The following is a 23,322-nucleotide window of genomic DNA, read 5'->3' on the forward strand; positions in this document are numbered from 1 at the left end:
CATAATCAGCTATAATGCATGTATTTTCTTTAAAGATGCTTTAAAAATGTTACACATACAGTGGATAGGGAAAGTATTCAAACCCCTTTTAGATATTTCACTCTCCGTTTCATTGCAGCCATTTGCTAAAATCAAAGTTCATTTTCCGTCAGTCTACCCCAGGGCAGCTGGGGCTACGAAAGTAGCTTACCACCACCAGGTGTGAATGAATGATGGGTTTTTAACATGTAAAGCGACTTTGGGTACTTAGAAAAGCGCTATATAAATCCCAGTTATTATTATTATTTTATTTCTCAATAATGTACACTCAGCACCACATATTGACAGAAAAAAAATACATTTTGACATTTTTGCAAATTTATTACAAATAAAAAAAAATTAAGAATCTCATGTACGTAAGTATTCAGACCCTTTGCTCAATATTTTGTTGATGCACCTTTAGCAGCAATTACATCCTCAAGTATTTTTGAATATGATGCCACAAGCTTGGCACACCTACAGTATCTTTTAGGCAGTTTCGACCATTCCTTTTTTCAGCACCTCTCAAGCGCCACTAGATTGGATGGGAAGTGTTGGTTTTCATCCAGGATGTCTCTGTACATTGCTGCATTGTTCTAAGTGTAGTCTGGGAGGTGGCCAGGAACCTGATCGTCTGTCCGAGTTACAGCATTCCTCTGTGGAGAGAGGAGAATCCTCCAGAAGGAGAACCAACTGCAGCAAACCATCAATCAGGCTTTTATGGTAGAGTGGCCAGACGGAAGCCATTTCTTATTAAAAAAGTTTGCCAAAAGGCACCTGAAATACCCTTAGACCATGATAAACCAAATTAACGGGTCTGATGAGACAAAGCTTGAACTCAGTAGCTATGTGCACATGGACACAGGTATTCGGATAAAAGCCTATCTGGAATATTCTGACCCGATCACACACGTTCGGATCAAAATTTAATTCCAATCGAGACGGGTGGTTTATGCCGATAGTCATTCAGATTAGAGCGCATGAAAACACTGCTTCCGAAATTCAAGTCAAAATTATTTTTACTTTGCCTGTCTTTGACGTCGGCTATACTTCAGTGCTAAAGGCGGGCCTAAATTTAATACTCTTGGAATGAAGCGATTCTTTTCTCCCCCCATCCAACATGTACAGAGGCAGCGTTATATACTGTTGAGTTTGTTGCTCCAAAACTGAAACTAGCAAAAACAAAAGTATGGTCTGGAGTGTCATGTGTTGATGTAACAATAAAAGAAGGGGTCCAGTTGTCGTCTCAACAAGCTGTTTTATTCACGACCTTACTGCTACTCCAAGTGCTAATTGCTAGCCTCAGGCATGTATACTGAACGTCATAATATGAAGGCGTGCAGCAACCCGTACATATCGCAAGATGGAGGGCACAGAATAGCTAGATTTCAAAAAGAGAGGTAAAACAAAAGTAGCGAACAGAAGGAAAAATTGATGAATAAATAAAGTGACAATGTAAGACAAGCAGAAATGCACATAGCCTTATTTGTATATAAAGTCACTGCTTCTTCTTCAGCATCTGCAGGGAACTCGTCCAAAAGATGGCGCCATAGCACAAACAATAACACAACTTTCACGTTTACGCTATGTGCTGCGCATGTTAAAGTATTCCGATTTTAGGTGTGATGCATAAAAATGCACGTCATAGTTGGATAATTTGTTCAAAGTCCATGTCCACACAGTAACATTCTAATCCGAATTATGATCACATTAAATACATTTTGCCTATGTACACGTGGCTTTTTGCATGAATGTCAGGCATCATGTTTGGAGGAAATCAGGCACTGCTCATCACCAGGCCAATACATTGCCTACAGTGAAGCATGATGGTGGCAGCATCATGCTGTGGGGATGGTTTTCAGCTGCAGGAAATGAGACTTGTCAGGATAGAGGGAAAGATAACTGCCCAAAGATAAGTATGCCAAGCTTGTGGCATTGTATTTAAAAAGACTTGAGGCTGTAATTGCTGCCAAAGGTGCATCATCAAAGTATTGAGCAAAGTGTCTTAATACTTATATACATGTATGTATAAGCCCACTTGGGTCCGCCCCACGCAAGACGGCCGCAGCCGGACCGCCCAGCTTGAGGCCATGGGAACCACCAACCCCAACCCCAGAGAGACCTAAGCAGTGGAGATGGGACACCCAGTATCCGCTCCGGCGGAGCCTCTCCCTGAAAAAAAAATCTTAATTTTAAAACAAACCACATAGTCGTTATTTTGTGGAACATAATTGCAGGAGAGCACATACATCACCTGGAAGGTGAATTGTTACTTACTGTATCGCAAAATCTAAAAAAAACAAAAACTTACAGAATTATAATAATAATAAAAAAAACAATAAGAAAAGAAAAATACATTTTATATATATACATATACCGTAATTTCCGGACTATAAGCCGCACCTGACTATAAGCCGCACCAGCTAAATTTAGGGGAAAATACAGATTGCTCCATATATAAGCCGCACCCGACTATAAGCCGCAGGGTTTTGATGTGTAATTAGCGTAGTATATAGTGTAATTAGCGTAGTATATAGTGTAATTAGCGTAGTATATAGGGGTTCCTGCTACCACGGAGGGGATTGTCGGGACAGAGATGACTGTTTGGGAACGCAAAGCGTCCCATTTATTAACAATAAATCTTTCAATCATTCAATCAAACTTTCACATCTTTGACATGGCGAACAGCATTCGTGCAGAGTACAAATAATACAACGCTGCAAAGTAATACAAAGTGCTCGCCTGTACGTTATCAAAATAACCAGCCTACCGGTATATGAAAAGTCAGTCTTTAATCATTGTGTCATCGTCTTCCTCCTGCGTACTAAAACCACCCGAATCCTCTTCGTCGGTGTCTGAGAAGAACAGGCCATATATAAGCCGCACCCTTGTATAAGCCGCAGGGACCAGAATGAGGGGGAAAAGTAGCGGCTTATAGTCCGGAAATTACGGTATATATATATACTGTATATATATATACTGTATATATATATATATCTATATATATATAGATATATATACTGTGTATATATATCTATATATAGATATATATATATATATACATATATATATATATATATATATATATATATATATATATATATATATATATATATATATATATATATATATATATACTGTATGTATATATAGGTTTTTTTTGTATTTTCTTTTAACTTGTGGCAGCCTTAAATGTACTTGTGAGTAAATGACTATATAGTAAACACTGACTTGTTCCTTATCCTGTTTTGGAAATTTCCGGAAATTTTATAAAAATCTGCTTCTAACTTTTAGAATTATTTTGCTAACTAACTGACAGACATACCAATGGCAACTAATACATAACCTCCTGGCAGAGGTAATCATGACAATGGTGTCCTCTTTACAGAACTGCTTGATCAAATGTGACGACAACAGCTACACGGCAGTGGTGGGAGACTTTGGATTGGCTGAGAAGATCCCTACTAACTTGTAAGTGCTCCACATTACTCCCACTTTAGCAACCACTAAACTCAGGTTAAGATTGAATAAAATGTTTCATTATTTATTGTGCTTTCACACTAGGCTTGTCGGATACCAATATTTTGGTACATGTACCTAAATCTAGTTCGATACATTTCAAAATAAAGGGGACCACTAAAAAGTCATTATTGGCTTTATTTTAACAGCACATTACTTTGACTAGACTGTGAGGGACAAGCGGTAGAAAATTTGGACAGATGATTGGATTATTAATCTACTTGTTCACTTACTGTTAATATCTGATTACTTTCTCTTTTAACATGTTCTATCTACACTTCTGTTAAAATGTAATAAGCACTTACTCTTCTGTTGTTTGGATACTGTACATAGATAGGCCTTGGCTGATAACACATTTTGCTTAACGATATATTGACCTACAAATTATTGCAGATAAACGATATTGCCATTATATGGTTTTTACCAAATTAACCTCTTATGTAATGATAATACATAAAAAATAATGCATGTATATCCTTTTAAATGCAATAAACTTTTATTTCTCGTATATTTTAACATTTTAATTGGAACGTAAACTTAACCATTTTCAAGTTAAATAAAAAAACAATAAATATAGTTTGTAAGCAAAATCACATTTAAAAACGGTTGGGTGGCCCTCAACTATACACAACCAAACAATAATTACAATGGCTAAATAAAGTATTGACAAAGTTGCACTTCAAAATTAAATATGTAGAGAAAAAATGTTCTGCGCTAAAAAAAATTAGTAGCACTAGTAGTAAACGGCTAAGCATATAGCACTGGATTTTTGTTAGGGATGTCAGATAATATCGGACTGCCGATATTATCGACCGATAAATGCTTTAGAATGTAATATCGGAAATTATCGGTATCGGTTTCAAAATTATCGGTATAAATTTATGACTTTTTAAAACACCGCTGTGTACACGGACATAGGGAGAAGTACAGAGCGCCAATAAACCTTGAAGGCACTGCCTTTGCGTGCCGGCCCAGTCACATAATATCTACGGCTTTTCACACACACAAGTGAATGCAAGGCATACTTGGTCAACAGCCATACAGGTCACACTGAGGGTTGCCGTATAAACAACTTTAACACTGTTACAAATATGCGCCACACTGTGAACCCACACCAAACAAGAATGACAAACACATTTCGGGAGAACATCCGCACCGTAACACAACATTAACACAACAGAACAAATACCCAGAACCCCTTGCAGCACTAACTCTTCCGGGACGCTACAATATACACCCCCTGCCCCACCTCAACCACGCCCACCTCAACCTCCTTATGCTCTCTCAGGGAGAGCATGTCCCAAATTCCAAGTTGCTGTTTTGAGGCATGTTAAAAAAAATAATGCACTTTGTGACTTCAATAATAAATATGGCAGTGCCATGTTGGCATTTTTTTTCCATAACTTGAGTTGATTCATTTTGGAAAACCTTGTTACATTGTTTAATGCATCCAGCGGTGCATCACAACAAAATTAGGCATAATAATGTGTTAATTCCACGACTGTATATATCGGTATCGGTTGATATCGGAATCGGTAATTAAGAGTTGGACAATATTGGAATATCAGATATCGGCAAAAAAGCCATTAACTCTAATTGTTGTTTTTATAGAAATGTAAATGGAAAAACAGAAACAATGTTGTTTTTATGGTAAAAAACCCCCACAAAAAATGGCAGCTCAGTCGCCAGAATTTTACCATATTGTCATTTTTACAGTGTAAAACTTAATGGATAACTTGCTTTGAAATCCTAAGTCAAGCAGATACTTTAACAAAAAATGTTTTGGAATGTATGATCATATAATATTTGTTGCATCATTAGATAATAGTACAGTTTAGAAGATATGCAATTGCATACAGTACATTCATTTTTTCATGTCAAAGTGGAAAGACCAAACATGTATTTCGTCACACGACTTTTGACTGGAAGTACACAAAGTGGCGGGCCACCAAACCCACATGGCTGTTGTGCAGCAAACCGTGTGAACTGAGTACGCAAGCAGCCTAGATCTTACCACTAAAAGCAGATACGAGCAAAAAAAATCTAGCTGTGTAATGGAATCTATCCCTTTTACGTTATCAAAAAAATAGATTTGTCGAATGATCCCAAAGATTATCAGTCGGTCGCGTTCCCAGACATGTCGAACTATCTGGTCCTCCAGACATCACAACACAACAGATACAATTGTGGAAAAGCATGGAGGTCTACAACTTCTTTGCATGTGGCTGGGTCAAGGAAATTGCTATCAAGACTCTCCCGGATAAATATGCAGTTTTTGCCGCCCAGAACGCCTTGACAACAGATGCTCGCTGGCCCAGCACTTTGAGCCTCGCATATCTAATGAATCGGACGTGACATCCGGTGAATACAACCTATAGAGAGCAGAACTCCAACAAAGACACTCTCCTCGTATACAATTGTTTTGTCATGACGTGTTATCCACTGAGAACTTAAAGAAAGTAGCAAAATAATGTTTTCTTTCTCGTTACATGCAGCGCAGAGAGAGAGAAGCTTTCAGTGGTTGGTTCTCCTTTCTGGATGGCTCCTGAGGTTCTGAGAGATGAACCTTACAACGAGAAGGTTAGTAGTCGTCATGTCTGCTATGTATTCACTGAGGAAATCCACTAGATGCAGCAAGAAGAGTGTTAGGAACGCATCTCTGTTGTGTCTCTCAGGCAGACGTCTTCTCTTACGGCATCATCCTGTGTGAGGTCATTGCCAGGATCCAGGCTGACCCTGACTTTCTCCCCCGCACAGAGGTGAGTACCACATCCAGCTCACCTCCCTCAAGGAGCAACAATCCTAAACATGTCCATTCCACTTACAGTATTTTTCGGACTATAAGGCGCAGTTTTTTTCATAGTTTGGCCGGGCTCCAGTGCGACTTATATATGTTTTTTTCCTTCTTTATTATGCATTTTCGGCAGGTGCGACTTATACTCCGAAAAATACAGTAATTGAGCATAAAACTGTCACCTGCCTGGCCATGCTGTTCTACTCCTGTTCTGGAGGTGGCAGAACTGCTCACTGATGTTTTGTAGAAATAGTTTTTGAGAACATGTACATTTCCAGAGGATGATAGTAAATTTTACATGATGAAAATTACCCAACACACACTTTTTATATTTTCACATATTCTTTGTTGTGCTTTTGAGCAGAACTTTGGCCTGGACTATCACACCTTCCAGCACATGGTTGGCGACTGTCCACCGGACTTCCTCCAGCTGGCCTTCAACTGCTGCAATGTTAGTTCGGTTTTTATCTTTCCTAATGTGAACAATGGAACCGATCAATCAAATCATTTCAATTGATTTACAATCACTTCCTGCCTCACTTTTGGCCATTGGATCTCTGTGTGAAAGACATTTCTACACTTTGTCTCTGTCCAGATGGACCCCACACTCCGTCCCTCCTTCACAGACATCATGCGGCACCTGGATGAGATTCTGGCGCGCCTCAAGGTGGAATACGTGGAACACGTGTGCCCCCCCTCACTGGGCGGAGAGGGCGGCAACAAGACAAACGCCAACAAAGGTAACATTTGAAACTATTAATTTGCTTAATTATACCGTATTTCCTTGAATAGCCGCCGGGGCGCTAATTAATTTAAAACCTCTTCTCACTCCTGCGCTTACCAAAAGCATACGGAATGGGCAAGCATGCGCTATTTATATTAAAACCTCTTCTCACTCCAGCGCTTACCTTATCATGAAAAGCACATTTAATTAAAAAAAACGTTATTATGGTCTTACCTTCACTTATAAATGAGTCCATGTGCAGCTGCTTCTGAGCAAAAGCAGTCTTCCTTATCTTTCTTCAGTTTTAAAAGTCTCAATGGAGATATTCCTTTAAGTATTACCTCCTGCTTCGATTGAAAGTCCAGTTTAGAAAACTGTTTTATTTTAGATATGTAATCCTCCATGTTAAAAGTGCAAGCAAACGATCGCTGCTCATGCTTGCTGCTTGTTGTCTTCTTCTGCAGCACAGGTCTTCTGCAGTACCAGTAGTCACAAGAAGGATCACTAGCGCCCTCTACCACCAGGAGGCGGGAGTCATTTAATGACTCATATTTGACCCGGCGGAAGTGCCAAGCATGCGCTAATTAATTTGCGAAACGAGTTTGACCCGGCTGTAATTCTAGGCAGGCGAATACTATATTCCCGGCGGCAATTCAAGGAAATACGGTATATAGAAATTTGACATTGAAGCAATAATGTTTCCTTAGCCTCTGCTGCCACCTAGTGGTTAACTGTGTCATTTAATTACAAAAATATTAAATTTTCTGGGTCTTTATCCAAGGGGAGAAGATTCAGGGCCTAAAGCGACTCAACCCCCTCATCTTCCACGATGACAAAATCCCCCCGAAATCTCCCCGGCCCCGCCGCAACATTTGGCTCAGCCGCAGCCAGTCGGACCTCTTCTCCTGCAAAGCGGGAAGGAAGGTGAACGTCCAGGACCCGTACTATGAGCCGCCGCCTTCCCAGCGAGCCCCCAAGGCCCAAAAGGTCAACCCCTTCACAGCGCGAGAGGACCTGTGTGGGGGCAAGATCAAGTTCTTTGACGTGCCCAGCAAGTCGGTCTTCTCGCTGGTCTTCGACCTGCACTCGCCCCCTGGCAGCGCCTTCACCAGCCGGCCCCTTGCGCACACCGCCGCCGGGCCCCTGCAGGCGTCGTCCTACTGCTGGCAGCAGTTGCCAGGGCGACAGTGTCACTCATTGCCGGTGTCACCCCAACTGCCTCGCTCAGAGTTCTTGTACGCCGCCTCGGCCGCCCACAACGGCCTCACGCCCTGCAGCACATACCAGCGGACCTCCACCATGTCGTGTAAGTAAAGACTCATGTCGCACAAACTAACAATGGAATGATGCTCTGCTTTTCTTTTTTTTTTATACTTTCACAAACTTTAGTAGTTGGTGCATAAATGAGCTAATTTACAAATCTACAACAATCTAACATTGTGGGCACCCCCATTTACGGTGTACACACACTACCGTGTTTTCCGCACTATAAGGCGCACCTAAAAACCTCCAATTTTCTCAAAAGCTGACAGTGCGCCTTATAATCCGGTGCGCCTTATATATGGACATATATTGAGCCACAACAGGTCTCGCAACTACGGGATGCATAACGTAACCCCAGCCTCTACTGTAGCGTCTAGTTCAGGGGTCGGCAACCCAAAATGTTGAAAGAGCCATATTGGACCAAAAATACAAAAACAAATCTGTCTGGAGCCGCAAAAAGTTAAAAGCCATATAACATACAGATAGTATGTCATGAGATATAAATTGAATTAATATGACTTAAAGGAAACTAAATTACCTCAAATATACCTACAAATGAGGCATAATGATGCAATATGTACATATAGATAGCCTAAATAGCATGTTAGCATCGATTAGCTTGCAGTCATGCAGTGACCAAATATGTCTGATTAGCACTCCACACAAGTCAATAACATCAACAAAACTCACCTTTGTGCATTCATGCACAACGTTAAAAGTTTGGTGGACAAAATGAGACAGAAAAAAAAGTGGCATAAAACACGTCCTAGAAAGTCGGAGAAAGTTGTACATGTAAACAAACTACGGTGAGTTCAAGGACCGCCAAAATTAGTAGGACAAAACGGTGCTCGCCAAATACTCGAATCAGTGAAGCATGTTTAATATAAACAGTGTGCTTTATAACAATTAGGGAGGTTTGTGTCATGTTTGTCCTCCTACAGAAACCATATTAAAACAATTTTTTTTTTTTTTCCCCTCATCTTTTTCAATTTTTCATACATTTATGAAAAAGCTCCAGAGAGCCACTAGGGCGGCGCTAAAGAGCCGCATGCGGCTCTAGAGCCGCGGGTTGCCGACCCCTGGTCTATTCTATGCGCCTTATAAAGCGGTGCGCCTTATATATGAACAAAGTTTTAAAATAGGCCATTCATTGAAGGTGCGCCTTATAGTGCGGAAAATACGGTACTTTTGTTAGAGCACCACCTAACAGTTTTCGACTATTTAAAAGGTAATCGACAGATACATTTTTTGGTTTTAAGTACCGCATTTTTCGGAGTATAAGTCGCTCCGGAGTATAAGTCGCACCGGACGAAAATGCATAATAAAGAAGGAAAGACACATATAAGTCGCACTGGAGTATAAGTCGCATTTTTTGGGGAAATTTATTTGATAAAACCCAACACTAAGAATAGACATTTGAAAGGCAATTTAAAATAAATAAAGAATAGTGAACAACAGGCTGAATAAGTGTACGTTATATGAGGCATAAATAACCAACACAGAACGTGCCTGGTATGTTAACGTAACATATTATGGTAAGAGTCATTCAAATAACTATAACATATAGAACATGCTATACGTTTACCAAACAATCTGTCACTCCTAATCGCTAAATCCCATGAAATCTTATACGTCTAGTCTCTTACGTGAATGAGCTAAATAATATTATTTGATATTTTACGCTAATGTGTTAATCATTTCACACATAAGTCGCTCCTGAGTATAAGTCGCACCCCCGGCCAAACTATGAAAAAAACTGTGACTTATAGTCCGAAAAATACGGTAGTTGGTGCATAATTGAGCTAATTTACAAATCTACAACAATGTAACATTGTGGGCACCCCCATTTACGGTGTACACACACTACTTTTGTTAGAGCACCACCTAACAGTTTGACTATTTAAAAGGTAATCAACAGATCAATTTTTTGGTTTTAAGTACTCATTTTGTGTATTTTTGTCAACTTGTGCAGTAAACTGACTTGAGCTACACGTCAAATGTCTCCATATAATGTGTTTAAAGACAATAAACCAAAGTCCTACATTCTTCCCAGCAGCCCCCTTTTGGTCCGAGGCCGACCTGCCGGGACACGAAGTTCGGCAGAAGGCGGTGCTGAGCGGCTGGGCCAAAAAGTATGTAGTGGTAGAGATCCCACCTTACTGCGGGCCAGAGGAGGACGATTGTAGGACGGAGGAAGGTGAGGATGATGTGTTTGGGGAGAACTGTTCTCCGACTGTCCCTGCCGTGGAGGCCATGGAGTGCTCGAGCACCCTGGAGGATCAACATGCATTGACCCATGTAATGCCACCTAGGGACTGAAGGGGGCGGTGTGGATCCTCTGGCCTCTGTACAGAAAGAAAGTGAACGTAATGAAATTAAGTTGAATATTTCAAAGAAAGCGGTTAAAGACGTTGAAGCTTTTATGACGCAGCTGTGACACAAAAGGTCACATTTAACCCACATGCTAATATTGTTGATATTTATTGATATTTTGGGATGACTGGTTGTTTTGCTTTTAAAAAGGATTTCCATAGTTAAAAGATCATTTTGCGTTGTCAGCAGTTGTTTTGTTGTAGAAATCCTTTCAAGTCCACATTTGACTGATTTTTGTTTTCCTGACATGAACCCCCCCACCCCCCAAAAGCGTCATGTTTAGCTAATCTTTGATCGGACCTTCATCCTTTTTTCATGTACATTAACATCCCCAATGCCAGCATTGATTGTGTTTGGCGTGCGCAGCTTGATGCCTATCCACACTTTTACCAGCAGTCACGCCGTGTCTTCTTTCAGAGACAATATTCAATCTCACAAAACCGTTTTTTGTTGGGTTTTTGTTTATTTTTACATCTAAACAGCTGTCAGTGTTTGTATAAATGCAATTAAGAGATTAAGGAGTTTGCCGCAATAGGAACTAAAATGCACTATTTTTGTGATCTTTGTGACCATTTCTATGCAAAACCATTTTCACTGTTGAGCAGAATCAAAAAAGTCTTACCTTCTTTGTATATTTGTGTAAAAAGGTTGTTGACTACAGACTGAAGTTTTTTGTCTGCTCATTGAAATAAAGCTATTCTCAAGAGTTTCATTTAAGTTTCGCTCAATAAAACTTTAGGACTGACTTTGAAGTTGTGAAAGTTTTTGAAACCTCAGCGGCTTGACAGAAGAGAAATGGACGCCTAGTAGAAGCATCTCTCCGCCAATCGCAGCAAGTGCACACCAAAGGCTGTGACATTCAGGAAGTCGACAGAGGAAGTTTGGTGGTTTCTTGCGTCACTTTTTTTGTTTGTGCTTCTCAACGCCTGTGCCGATGCACAGTAAAGGTAAGAACAGAACTTTATTAATAATAGTTTAACTTTAATTCTCTTATTTGGGATGTAATAATGGAGTTAAGTGAGTAGGGGCCAGGAGGACGGCGAATTTAAGATGGGTGAAGTTCTAAGTGACTTAACTGTTCAGGTTGTTAAGACTTCCGCTACACTGGGAGGCCTGCGATCATCCGTAATATGCTAATGCAAAGCAGGGGGGTCACACTAGGCCTGCAAGTGTTTGGTCCATGGTTTGGGTGGGTTGAGCTCGGGGAGACTTGGTATCGACGGGTATGGACATTTAGATGCTTGCTTACCTAGGTAGAGTAAGTTTAAGGCATGGGTGTGGCCTTCCATTTGAAAATAAATCAAATGCATCGGAGAGGAAGTGGCAAAGTGCTTACGCAAAAAAAAAAGGATATTGACTGTGTGATCATTTGCAGTCCTTGTGTTGGCTTTTGCAGACCTAAGTCCATTGGAACTAAAAATGTTTCAACAACTTGCAACTTGCATTGAAGAAGGCAGAAGCAGCAAGGCATCCACACTCTCATAGTCCAGTCTCATCTGCTCGAACACGGGTCTGGACTTAGCAGGTCACAGGAGGACAACCCTGGTGTGAAAGCCTGAGGGAACCATGAGGAGAGTCCGCAGGAAAGTGGCCAACAAGGAGAAGGTGTTTGGTTGTGATCTTCTGGAGCACCTGAACGCCTCCAGTCAGGATGGTATGTCACATTCAAGTAGATTATGCTCGCTACTTAGGTAAAAGTAAGAGTAAATATGCAAATGTGACTTTTTCGCATGTAGTTCCACAGGTGCTGCGTTGTTGCACTGAGTTTGTTGAGCAACACGGCATCGTGGACGGAATTTACAGGTTGTCCGGGGTTTCGTCCAACATCCAGAAACTCAGGTGAGTTTTTCCTCACCATCTTGAACACATTTTTATCAGAGGCAACTTTCTACCTCTGTTGCCTCCAGGAGCGAGTTTGAGAGTGACGGGACACCCGAACTCAACAAGGAAGTGTACCTGCAGGACATCCACTGCGTCAGCTCGCTCTGCAAAGCCTATTTCCGAGAGCTGCCCAACCCGCTGCTAACCTACCAGCTTTACGACAAGTTTGCTGTTGAGTGACTTGACTACATCTGCCTGTGCCAACCACTGCAGATATTTCCTAGTCTCTAGTGAACGACGAACACTGAAATTCCTTTCATACGCTACAGGAGGCGGTAGCTGTCCAGCTGGAAGAGGAGCGTCTGGTAAAAATCAGAGATGTCCTGAAAGAACTTTCAGCGCCACATTACAGGTTCATTCCTTGAAAACCTATTGGTGCGCACAGATTCACAGATTTTCTTGTACTACTTAGTGTCTTTGCCTGACTCCCTTCAGGACTCTTGAGTTTCTGATGTCCCACCTCGCCAAGATGGCATCATACTCACCTGAGACTAACATGCATGCCAGAAACCTGGCCATCGTCTGGGCACCAAATCTTCTCAGGTGACATGACTCTTCCTATCTAGATCACACGTTCTCATCCTTATGTAGTGTTCAAATACTCTAATCTTTCTTTAGGTCAAAGGATATCGAGGTGTCTGGGTTCAATGGCACCGCCGCCTTCATGGAGGTCAGGATTCAGTCCATCGTGGTGGAGTTCATCCTCACTCACGCCGCTCAGCTCTTTCCTGAACCAAGTAATCACTCACCCCCTAAGCCAGATCATGTGTCTTCCACATGGAATATAACACATGCACTTCATTTAGGTATATCGTGCAACAGGAGGAAGTCTCTTCCCTCCCCAACAGCCATTTTAAGTCAGGAAGAACCTTCGTTAAAGGCTCACCCTCCTGCCAACTTTGGAAACATCAGTCCAGGGGATGGTCCTCTTCCAATAAGACCTTACCACGCTATCATAGAAGGCACTGACAAGTGAGTAGACCCACATATGGATACGGTATTTCCATGGATGTTCAGGAAAAAGCGTCCTTCCTGGAACCTTGTGAAGTTCATTGGTAGACTCAGGGTATTGAATCAATCCCAACTGTTCGGATTGTCTTAGAATATGCTTCATGGAGGATAAATACTTAAGATCCTGCACCAGGTCCTCAGAGCGGCCCTAAGTCTATGAGCATGAACCAATGAAGCCTCCTCGGATGAGAGGTGAAACCTCTTCTAAGACAATATGAACAGTCCAGTTCCACTTGATTCAGTGTTCTGAGAATACAATGACCTGGATATATGAGAATATTCACAGGCATGTTTACATCTGTAGAATTTCCAAAATACAGTAATTGCACCGTGGCAATAACGCAAAGAGGTTTTCATGTCATGGTTGTTTATCCCAGGAGGAAAGGCTCGTTTAAACAAAGGAAGTGGATGTCCATCTTCAATATCGGCGGTCGGTTCCATGACCCAAGACGACGCCATAAACACTCAGGCAAAGGTACACGTTTTGGGATAACCAAGCAGAACCACCATTTTAGTTGGTCATTGGGACGCAGTCAATGGCTGGATTAAATTAGTTTATTTCCAATTCAGAAAAAGACAGACCATCGTTGAGGCCGGCGAGAAGCATGGACTCCCTCAGCATCCCGTTATATTCAAAAGAAGGTGCGGTTCTTCTTAAACGTCATTGGCCACATGTGGTTGATTCATTGCATTCAGTTTCATTGTTACTTTAATTCCAGGTTCTAAACAACTTCTCCAAACGTCTAATTCCACCAAAATGTCGGGTTTGGAGGCTGCGGCATCTCCTGGTCAAATTGGCGGAAGCGAATATGCCGTGACCTATCGCAGGGGGACAGGACTTGTAAGCGGGGGCACACAAGGAATTTACACAGCCCTTGACCCTGAAGGTTTAGGAAGCACAGACACTGACACCGTACTGTCCAGGTCACCGGGACTCACCACAAAAGTGGGTCGAAGAGCAGCAATGCACATCACGGGGCCTACCATAGTAACCGTACCGCTTCATATCACCTCAAACTTGGCGTTAGGTGTGCTTCAAGGAGGCGGCTGTGATAGGGTCGTCCACCGTGGCAGGGATAAGGAAGGTGAAAAGGTGGAGGTTAGGGACAGAGTAGACAAAGTGGAGAGGAAAGACAGTGGACAAGTGCAAGGGAAGATAGAAACTGAAGCAGTGACTAACAGGAAAGAAGTCTTGGATGAGGACGTACTTACTTTAGTTGACAAAAAAGAGGAGGACAAAAAGGAGAGAACGGTTTGTGGATGGGAAATAGTGACAGAAGATCAATGTGTGCCTAAAGAGACACACGCCAAAAGCCTGAACTCCAATGCAGATGAAGATGTTGAGGGCAAGCATGATCTCAAGGGTAAGGTCAGAAGATATCATCATGCTTATTCATGGATAATCAAAACATTTCTCACTTAGAAATGCAAGGAGAGGCATCAGATGAAATTCAGCGGGAAGCAACTGAACCTGAGGACAACAATGTTTTTGATTCTTCCGACGTACTCAACTCCACAGAGGTGGAGCCAGATGACCAGGAGCTGTCGGGCTATGTTCAAGACAACTTTGAATTTCTGGACCAAATGGACTGTAGCGTCCTGGATCACATGGATGCCAGTGTTTCCTGTCAGGTATTTGATTTTGTATGTTCACAACTCCTGTTCGTATCAGATCAGAAAGAAGTAACACATCTTAGAGTAACTAGATCATCAGAATCATGTCAGAAGATTTTAGAAAACCAGATGGTGAATTGGGCAATAAACATTTTTTGAGACTAAGATCAAGTGATTGTAGTCTGGCTCAAGATTTGCTACGAAAACACCTTCTTCTAGCCCAGGGGTGTCCAAAGTGTGGCCCGGGGGGCATTTGCAGCCCGCAGCTAATTGTTTACCGGCCCGCCACACATTCTGGAAATGCTATTGCAAAAATTTTAAAAAACATTAAAAAAAGTGGAATGAGGTGAAATCTAACTAGAAAAAGTTGCAATGTTGACACAAAGCTGCCATGCAGGCTTTTTTTTCTTTCTTTTGTCATTCTTTTTCTTTTTTTTGCCATTATTCCAAAAAAAAAAAAAAATCAATGTTATAATGAATTATTGACCTATTAAGGCTCCAATTATTTCAAATATTTCACTTTCAAATGTTTTCTGGGAAATATTGCATATATTGTGTGGTTGCCATACAAAAACATCAACATTTTATTTAACAAAAGAGCATAAAACAAACAAAATAGTTCAAACGTAAAATGGACAGATATAGCTGAAGTTGAGCTCGTAACTTAAGCGTTGAAAGTAAAAAAAAAAAAACTAATAATAAAAATGTATCACTTTCGGAGTGGGGCACCTTTTGGATCCCAAATATATTTAATGGGATTTTATTTATCTTTTCACTGTGATTACTCAAAAATAATAATGAATTAAAATCAATGGTGTCCTGCATTATTGATCTTTTTAAGGCTCTAATTACTTCACATCAAACATTGCTTTCTGAATGTTTTGGGTAGTGGGGGAAATACTGCATATTTCAGTTTTATTATAAAAAATCTAAGTTGTCTTTGACAGAAAAGGCATAAAACCTTTTTGTTTTTTTAATCTTTATATCAACCTGAAGTTGATATACTGTAGAGATTTACTGTAAGCGTTAAATAAATAAATAAATAATAACTTGACTTGTTTTTAACTTTTTAATGACTTAGACCCTTCATGGTCCCCGGGAGCCCTAAAGGTAAAAAACTAACAAAATCCATATATTTTGTTATGGTTTGAAAATGAAAAATATCAAAATGGCATGCTTTAATTTTTCCGTGTGCGGCCCTCAATGGAAAAAGTTTGGACACCCCTGTTCTAGCCTAAAACCTTGGTCGAAAGACTAAGACCAAAAGACAGGCCTTGTTGGAGACTTAGACATTGTGAGGACCTCAGAGTGTGTCCAAAAACCAGGCGGTGGCCTATCCATTGAACTCTGACATCTTGTTTAAGACTTAAGCAACATTACCCAAACATTGCTTCCGACCTGCTCTAGAAACACAAAGGTATATCTTTGGCCCAAAAAACTAAACCAAAATATAGGTCATGCTTGGGAATTAGAAGAGTTGAGCCGTACTTAAGTGTCAATGCTTCTTGTTAGGTTACCGTATTTTTCTTGATTTGTGTCTTTCCACCCATTTGTTTCTTGTTTCCGATTAGTAAAACTGCTTTGTTTTACATAAGCAACATCATCCTTTCTTTTCAGGTTCCTCTCCACTTAAATGAATTCTCAGTTGAACCTCCTGGACATTCGGATGACGAGTATGAACTCACGGAGCAAGCGTCACATCATTCCACTGGGACCGACATAAGCCCAAATACAAGTCCTGAAACAAGCAGTCAAAACCAACCAAAGCCCCACCGACAGCTCAGCGTCAAGTCAAACGAGCGACAGGCAAAATCCCTCAGCTTGCCTCACATGACCTCGCCGGTGTGCGAACCAGACAGCTGCTCTGACGAAGACATCACAGATGACGAAGTCACCGATAATTACAGCAGTGAGGAAGAGGACAGCTTGTTTGTTAAAAGCCTCCCTCCGGATTTCTTTTTAAACAATTTGTGTGATCTTCAATTCGATGCCAGCTGCACTACCAGTGATGATGTTAGCGCTCAGGTAGATCAGTCACAGAGATGTGAAGTGAGTGAACGTCATCTTGATTGTTCTACTAGTAAGCAACTAAATGATGGAGAAGAGATCCGAAGGGACATGGAAGATGGACAGGAGCGAGAGGAGATACCGCAAAACAATGACAACGTTGACTACGATGAGAACAGCCTAAGGTGAAAAGGATTTGCTTCTCCACGTTGCTTTTATGACATGTCTCTATGACGTGTCTGCTGAGAATTATGGACATCTAAAAAAAAATCATAATTATACTACAAACACAATATAAATATACCTGCGATAATACAAATGGTAATGGTCATGATACACCATTAACCATGGTGCCCTTGTTCAGAGAGAAAGCGTAATTACCTACTGAGCTCTCCAGACTGTAGTATAGTTTATCCCCTCTTAAAGGCCTACTGAAAGCCACTACTACCGACCACGCAGTCTGATAGTTTATATATCAATGATGAAATCTTAACATTGCAACACATGCCAATACGGCCGGGTTAACTTATAACGTGACATTTTAAATTTCCCGCGAAACTTCCGGTTGAAAACGTCTATGTATGATGACGTATGCGCGTGATGTCAATGGTTGAAACGGAAGTATTCGGACACATTGTATCCAATACAAAAAGCTCTGTTTTCATCGCAAAATTCCACAGTATTCTGGACATCTGTGTTGGTGAATCTTTTGCAATTTGTTTAATGAACAATGGAGACTACAAAGAAGAAAGCTGTAGGTGGGATCGGTGTATTAGCGGCTGGCTGCAGCAACACAACCAGGAGGACTTGGACTTGGATAGCAGACGCGCTATCCGACGCTAGCCGCCGACCGCATCGATGATCGGGTGAAGTCCTTCGTCGCTACGTCGATCGCTGGAACGCAGGTGAGCACGGGTGTTGATGAGCAGATGAGGGATGGCTGGCGTAGTTGGATAGCTAATGTTTTTAGCATAGCTCTGTGAGGTCCCGTAGCTAAGTTAGCTTCAATGGCGTCGTTAGCAACAGCATTGTCAAGCTTCGCCAGGCTGGAAAGCATTAACCGTGTATTTACATGTCCATGGTTTAATAGTATTGTTGATTTTCTGTCTATCCTTCCAGTCAGGGGTTTATATATTTTGTTTCTATCTGCAGTTAAGCCCGATGCTATCACGTTAGCTCCGTAGCTAAAGTGCTTCGCGGATGTATTGTCGTGGAGATAAAAGTCACTGTGAATGTCCATTTCGCGTTCTCGACTCTCATTTTCAAGAGGATATAGTCTCCGAGGTGGTTTGAAATACAAATCCGTGATCCACAATAGAAAAAGGAGAGAGTGTGGAATCCAATGAGCCAGCTTGTACCTAAGTTACGGTCAGAGCGAACAAAGATGCGTCCTGAGTCCTTCACTCTCACGTTCCTCATCCACGAATCTTTCATCGTGGCTCAAATTAATGGGGTCATCGTCGCTTTCTCGGTCCGAATCGCTCTCGCTGCATTGAAAACAATGGGGAAATGTGAGGAGCCTTTCAACCTGTGACGTCACGCTACTTCCGGTACAGGCAAGGCTTTTTTATCAGCGACCAAAAGTTGCGAGCTTTATCGTTGATGTTCTCTACTAAATCCTTTCAGCAAAAATAGGGCAATATCGTGAAATGATCAAGTATGACACATAGAATGGATCGGCTAGCCCCGTTTAAATAAAAAAAAATTCATTTCAGTAGGCCTTTAAATGAGCAGTTTACCGAAAACTGTATGGTTTAGATATCCGGGTAATGTTTGGCAAGCCAGATTTGGTAGGCCTGATATGACCCGTATGCTCAGGTCTCATTTGACTTTTATTTACAAGCTATAACCTTCTGCATTCTTCTCTTTACAGAACAACAAACAAAGATCACAATGTCCTGGAAACTGGTCTGTATCATGATTTAAAACCTCTCCCTTTAGAAGCACCGTCACACCAAAGTGTGGACCTCTCAAAGGAGGAGGACACAGATGAGTCCAACGTTGTGGCCTCTGATGTACTGGTGGACACGGGACAACAGGAGGACGAAGAAGAAGAAGTCCGTCAACCTCAAGTCTCCATCTTTTGTGGCGCCCAGAAAGAAACGGAAGAGACCAAAGATGTTTCTCGAGGAGCAGGAGGGGAGTTTAAGGCAGACCAGGATGGGGGGCAAGAGAGTGAATGGACAGAAGACACTGGACAAGACAGAGAAGAAACAGGATACTCACTTGAGCAAAATAAGCTTGAAACCAAAAGAAGCATCTCAGAAGCTCTCGCAAATGAAAATAGCAAAGAACTGCCTTTAGGATTGTACAATGAAAAGATGGAGGAGTGCCACTCAGGGCTTGACGACACAATCAAGAAAATCTGGGATGAGATTGAGGAGGTCATCTGTGAACTGATCGAAGATGAAGAAAAAAAGATGGGTGCAAGACAGGTTGGCGATTGTGAGGATACTCGGGTCTCATTTGAGAATCTTGTGCACTTTGAGGAAGAAGTGACAAGCAAGAGCAAGTGTGACATGGAAGCTACGGAAGACGAGATGGAGACAAATGTAGGGAAGGACGTTCAGGATAAGACCAACTTAGCAGAGATGGAGACGAATGTAGGGAAGGACGTTCAGGATAAGACCAACTTAGCAGAGATGGAGACAAATGTAGGGAAGGACCTTCAGGATAAGACCAACTTAGCAGAGATGGAGACAAATGTAGGGAAGGACGTTCAGGATAAGACCAACTTAGCAGAGATGCAGACAAATGTAGGGAAGGACCTTCGGGATAAGACCAACTTAGCAGAGATGGAGACAAATGTAGGGAAGGACCTTCGGGATAAGACCAACTTAGCAGAGATGGAGACGAATGTAGGGAAGGACGTTCAGGATAAGACCACCTTAGCAGAGATGGAGACAAATGTAGGGAAGGACGTTCAGGATAAGACCAACTTAGCAGAGATGCAGACAAATGTAGGGAAGGACCTTCGGGATAAGACCAACTTAGCAGAGATGGAGACAAATGTAGGGAAGGACCTTCGGGATAAGACCAACTTAGCAGAGATGGAGACGAATGTAGGGAAGGACGTTCAGGATAAGACCACCTTAGCAGAGATGGAGACGAATGTAGGGAAGGACGTTCAGGATAAGACCACCTTAGCAGAGATGGAGACAAATGTAGGGAAGGACGTTCAGGATAAGACCAACTTAGCAGAGATGGAGACGAATGTAGGGAAGGACGTTCAGGATAAGACCACCTTAGCAGAGATGGAGACAAATGTAGGGAAGGACGTTCAGGATAAGACCAACTTAGCAGAGAAGGGCGATCAAAAGGCAGCAAAAGAGAAGAAACGCAGCCTTGAGGAAGTGATGCCAAGTCTTAAAGAGACACAACTCCAAGAGGTCAGTTGTGATGTTCCGCAGTCCAAAGAACCCATGACCTATGAGATGCGAGGCGCCAGCCAAGGAGCAGCCGCAAGGAAGCTGGTCATCTCCAAATCACCAAGAGTTTATCAAGTCAAAGCTGTGCCGGTGGTGCCCCCAAAACCCCAACACTGCAAGCTAGCGGCCCTGAACCTCCGACAGCAGCAGCAGCAGCGAGAGCGGAGAGACGCTGACGTGCCGGACGAAGAAGCCAGGGTGAAGAAAGAGAGTGTGCACAGGAAGGACAGCGACGATGGCGTCGCTAGTAGGGACTCGCTCCGAGACAGCCCGCTCAGCATGTGTTTTGACGAGGCCGTTGCCATAGCTACCCTGAGGCGGGGAAAGGAGAAAGAGTGCGAGAGGGAAAGGCAGCGAGATTGGGCAGAAGTCCAATGAACTTATTTTGGAATCATGAAGATTTTCTTTGGTCTTACAAGTAAAATATGTCAGTATGGACAGTTATTTTTAATCTCATAAAAAGAGGAAGGTTAAAGATTAGGACATTTTCTAGGCATCGTTTATTTGTGGAAAAGTATTCAGACATTTCCGAGCCAAGTACTTTAGTATGGTACAGAAGGGTATGTTTGTTTCGGACATGTTAAGAAGTTACCCTGAGAGCATCACGTTTATGCTCACACAATTCAACATGTCCAAAAAGTAGGAAGAAGATCACATTTAATCCTCCCCCTTCTCCTTGCCTGTTACTGATCATTCCTTTACAGCATGTGTTAAACAGGTCAACACTTACAGCTGAAATATGCTCTCGCATCACGTAGCTTGCGTCCATTCGAGGGATGGGTGACTTTCACATTTAAATTGATATGGTACCAATTGGGAATCGATGCTTGTACACAAAGGTACCAAATTTCGGTACTGTTATGTGTGTTCAATGTGTTAATAAATGTTAATTGTTTAAAAATATCTCACCTTTTTAATTTAACATTTAACACTGAGCTGTGCTGTCCAATTGATTGATTGATTGAAACTTTTATTAGTAGGCAGGCATGGCCCTAACCAATCTTGCGCCCTAGGCAAGATTTTAGGTGGCGCCCCCCACATCGGCAGTGAAGTGTATATACTCACAAGAAACCGAATAGCTTTGTCTTTGACCTTTTTTTTACTTAAAGAAAGCAAATTAACATATTATATGAGAATGTTATGTTATGATTATCTTTAACCGAATCACAGCAGTGCTCAAATTAAAAAACAGCATTCCCTCTCATGTGATATTGCTTAATTAACATTAATGATGTGCACTTTAACAACTAGGCTTACAATATATAAAGGGGTGGAAAAGTGACTATTACCTGCAGGGTAAACATTAGCTAACCAGAAGGCTATAACAATGTAAACAAAAAACACCTGCTTAAAAGATCTAATACAAATGTCCCTGAGGAATGTAAGGTGGGAGTACTGTAATTACCTAACGTTACATTATTATTTTCCATAACAATTTAGCCCCCTCCACAATATTAACCCGACGTTAAAACAAAACTAGCTATTTATTGATTAGCAATTGCCAAATCATGTAACATTAGCTTAATGCTAAAAAGCCAGGTTACTATCACATTCTGTAACAGACAAATCATTTCATGTAGGCTAACGTTACCTACATGCTACCTCTGTCTTTTTCTCGTTTCTCCTCTTCTTTTCTCTTTTTTCTTCCCTGGGCACCTGACAGTTTTGGCCGTTTTGACATCTTGTGTTGATTTTTTGATGTGGTCAGAGTCATGATACGGGAAGGGAGGGGGCGCACCGTGCGGGGGGGGGGGGGGGGCGTAATGTTGTAACAAATAATATTTCTATTAAATAGGCTTTACTTTGCATTTTAATTAACGTGGGATTATTTTTTGTATTTAGAAATAATAGTACCAACTTTTTCTTTTTTTTTTAAATCCAACATTTGTGGCACTGGTGTGGCGCCCCCTGATGGACGGCGCCCTTAGCATTTGCCTATACGGCCTATGCCACGGGCCGGCCCTGTTAGTAGGTTGCACAGTGAAGTACATATTCCGTACAAAAAATTCTTATCTTGTTTTCTTAAACTTCTGTGCCTCATTTGCAAGTATTGTACTGTACTGTGTTAAATAGCAGACTCTTAAAGGCCTACTGAAAGCCACTACTAGCGACCACGCAGTCTGATAGTTTATACATCAATGATGAAATCTTAACATTGCAACACATGCCAATACGGCCGGGTTAACTTATAAAGTGACATTTTAAATTTCCCGCGAAACTTCCGGTTGAAAACGTCTATGTATGATGACGTATGCGCGTGACGTCGATGGTTGAAACGGAAGTATTCGGACACCATTGAATCCAATGCAAAAAGCTCTGTTTTTATCTAAAAATTCCACAGTATTCTGTACATCTGTGTTGGTGAATCTTTTGCAATTTGTTTAATGAACAATGAAGAAAGTTGTAGGTGGGATCGTTTATTAGTGGCTGGCTGCAGCAACACAACCAGGAGGACTTTGAGATGGATAGCAGACGCGCTAGCCGCCGACCTCACCTTGACTTCCTCCGTCTCCGGGCCGCCGACCGCATCGATGATCGGGTGAAGTCCTTCTTCGCTCCGTCGATCGCTGGAACGCAGGTGAGCACGGGTGTTGATGAGCAGATGAGGGCTGGCGTAGGTGGATAGCTAATGTTTTTAGCATAGCTCTGTGAGGTCCCGTTGCTAAGTTAGCTTCAATGGCGTCGTTAGC

The 23,322-nt window shown here is 41.8% G+C and overlaps 2 protein-coding genes across 5 annotated transcripts in view; both read left to right on the forward strand.

Moving 5' to 3' along the window:
- The window catches only part of LOC133631129 (dual specificity testis-specific protein kinase 2-like), a 33,614-nt gene extending 22,191 nt beyond the window's left edge, over positions 1 to 11,423 (forward strand). For 2 of the 3 annotated variants that reach the window (XM_062023203.1, XM_062023205.1), the window contains 7 exons: positions 3,407 to 3,489; positions 6,033 to 6,117; positions 6,213 to 6,296; positions 6,696 to 6,782; positions 6,927 to 7,071; positions 7,837 to 8,361; positions 10,372 to 11,423. In XM_062023203.1, the coding sequence (XP_061879187.1) occupies positions 3,407 to 3,489; positions 6,033 to 6,117; positions 6,213 to 6,296; positions 6,696 to 6,782; positions 6,927 to 7,071; positions 7,837 to 8,361; positions 10,372 to 10,637 (1,275 nt within the window). In that variant the 3' untranslated portion in view covers positions 10,638 to 11,423. The remainder of the gene's footprint in view (positions 1 to 3,406; positions 3,490 to 6,032; positions 6,118 to 6,212; positions 6,297 to 6,695; positions 6,783 to 6,926; positions 7,072 to 7,836; positions 8,362 to 10,371) is intronic. The other variant, XM_062023206.1, reaches the window with a different exon arrangement.
- Positions 11,424 to 11,605: 182 nt separating this feature from the next.
- LOC133631401 (repetitive organellar protein-like) lies at positions 11,606 to 21,444 on the forward strand. 2 transcript variants are annotated; one of them, XM_062023598.1, is made up of 14 exons: positions 11,606 to 11,638; positions 12,088 to 12,345; positions 12,428 to 12,530; positions 12,599 to 12,743; positions 12,842 to 12,924; positions 13,008 to 13,115; positions 13,191 to 13,309; positions 13,379 to 13,544; positions 13,961 to 14,058; positions 14,154 to 14,225; positions 14,303 to 14,947; positions 15,007 to 15,215; positions 16,815 to 17,389; positions 19,078 to 21,444. In XM_062023598.1, exons 2-14 carry the CDS (start codon positions 12,258 to 12,260, stop codon positions 21,008 to 21,010), a joined length of 4,344 nt encoding a protein of 1,447 aa, XP_061879582.1. In that variant the 5' UTR covers positions 11,606 to 11,638; positions 12,088 to 12,257; the 3' UTR covers positions 21,011 to 21,444. The 2 variants fall into 2 exon arrangements, with proteins under 2 accessions (XP_061879582.1, XP_061879583.1); XM_062023599.1 differs by having other exon boundaries at positions 11,610 to 11,638; positions 12,067 to 12,345.
- The last annotated feature ends 1,878 nt before the right edge of the window (positions 21,445 to 23,322 follow it).

The sequence above is a fragment of the Entelurus aequoreus genome, linkage group LG16 (assembly GCF_033978785.1).
Source record: "Entelurus aequoreus isolate RoL-2023_Sb linkage group LG16, RoL_Eaeq_v1.1, whole genome shotgun sequence".
NCBI classification, from domain to species: Eukaryota; Metazoa; Chordata; class Actinopteri; order Syngnathiformes; family Syngnathidae; genus Entelurus; species Entelurus aequoreus.

What these genes read in the sequence shown, in the direction of transcription:
- LOC133631401 (XM_062023598.1), top strand. Translation starts at nt 12,258, where the DNA reads ATGAGGAGAGTCCGCAGGAAAGTGGCCAACAAGGAGAAGGTGTTTGGT. An exon ending in CCCGTTATATTCAAAAGAAG is followed by an intron (nt 14,226 to 14,302) that starts GTGCGGTTCTTC and finishes CTTTAATTCCAG; the next exon opens with GTTCTAAACAACTTCTCCAA. An exon ending in TACGATGAGAACAGCCTAAG is followed by an intron (nt 17,390 to 19,077) that starts GTGAAAAGGATT and finishes TTCTCTTTACAG; the next exon opens with AACAACAAACAAAGATCACA.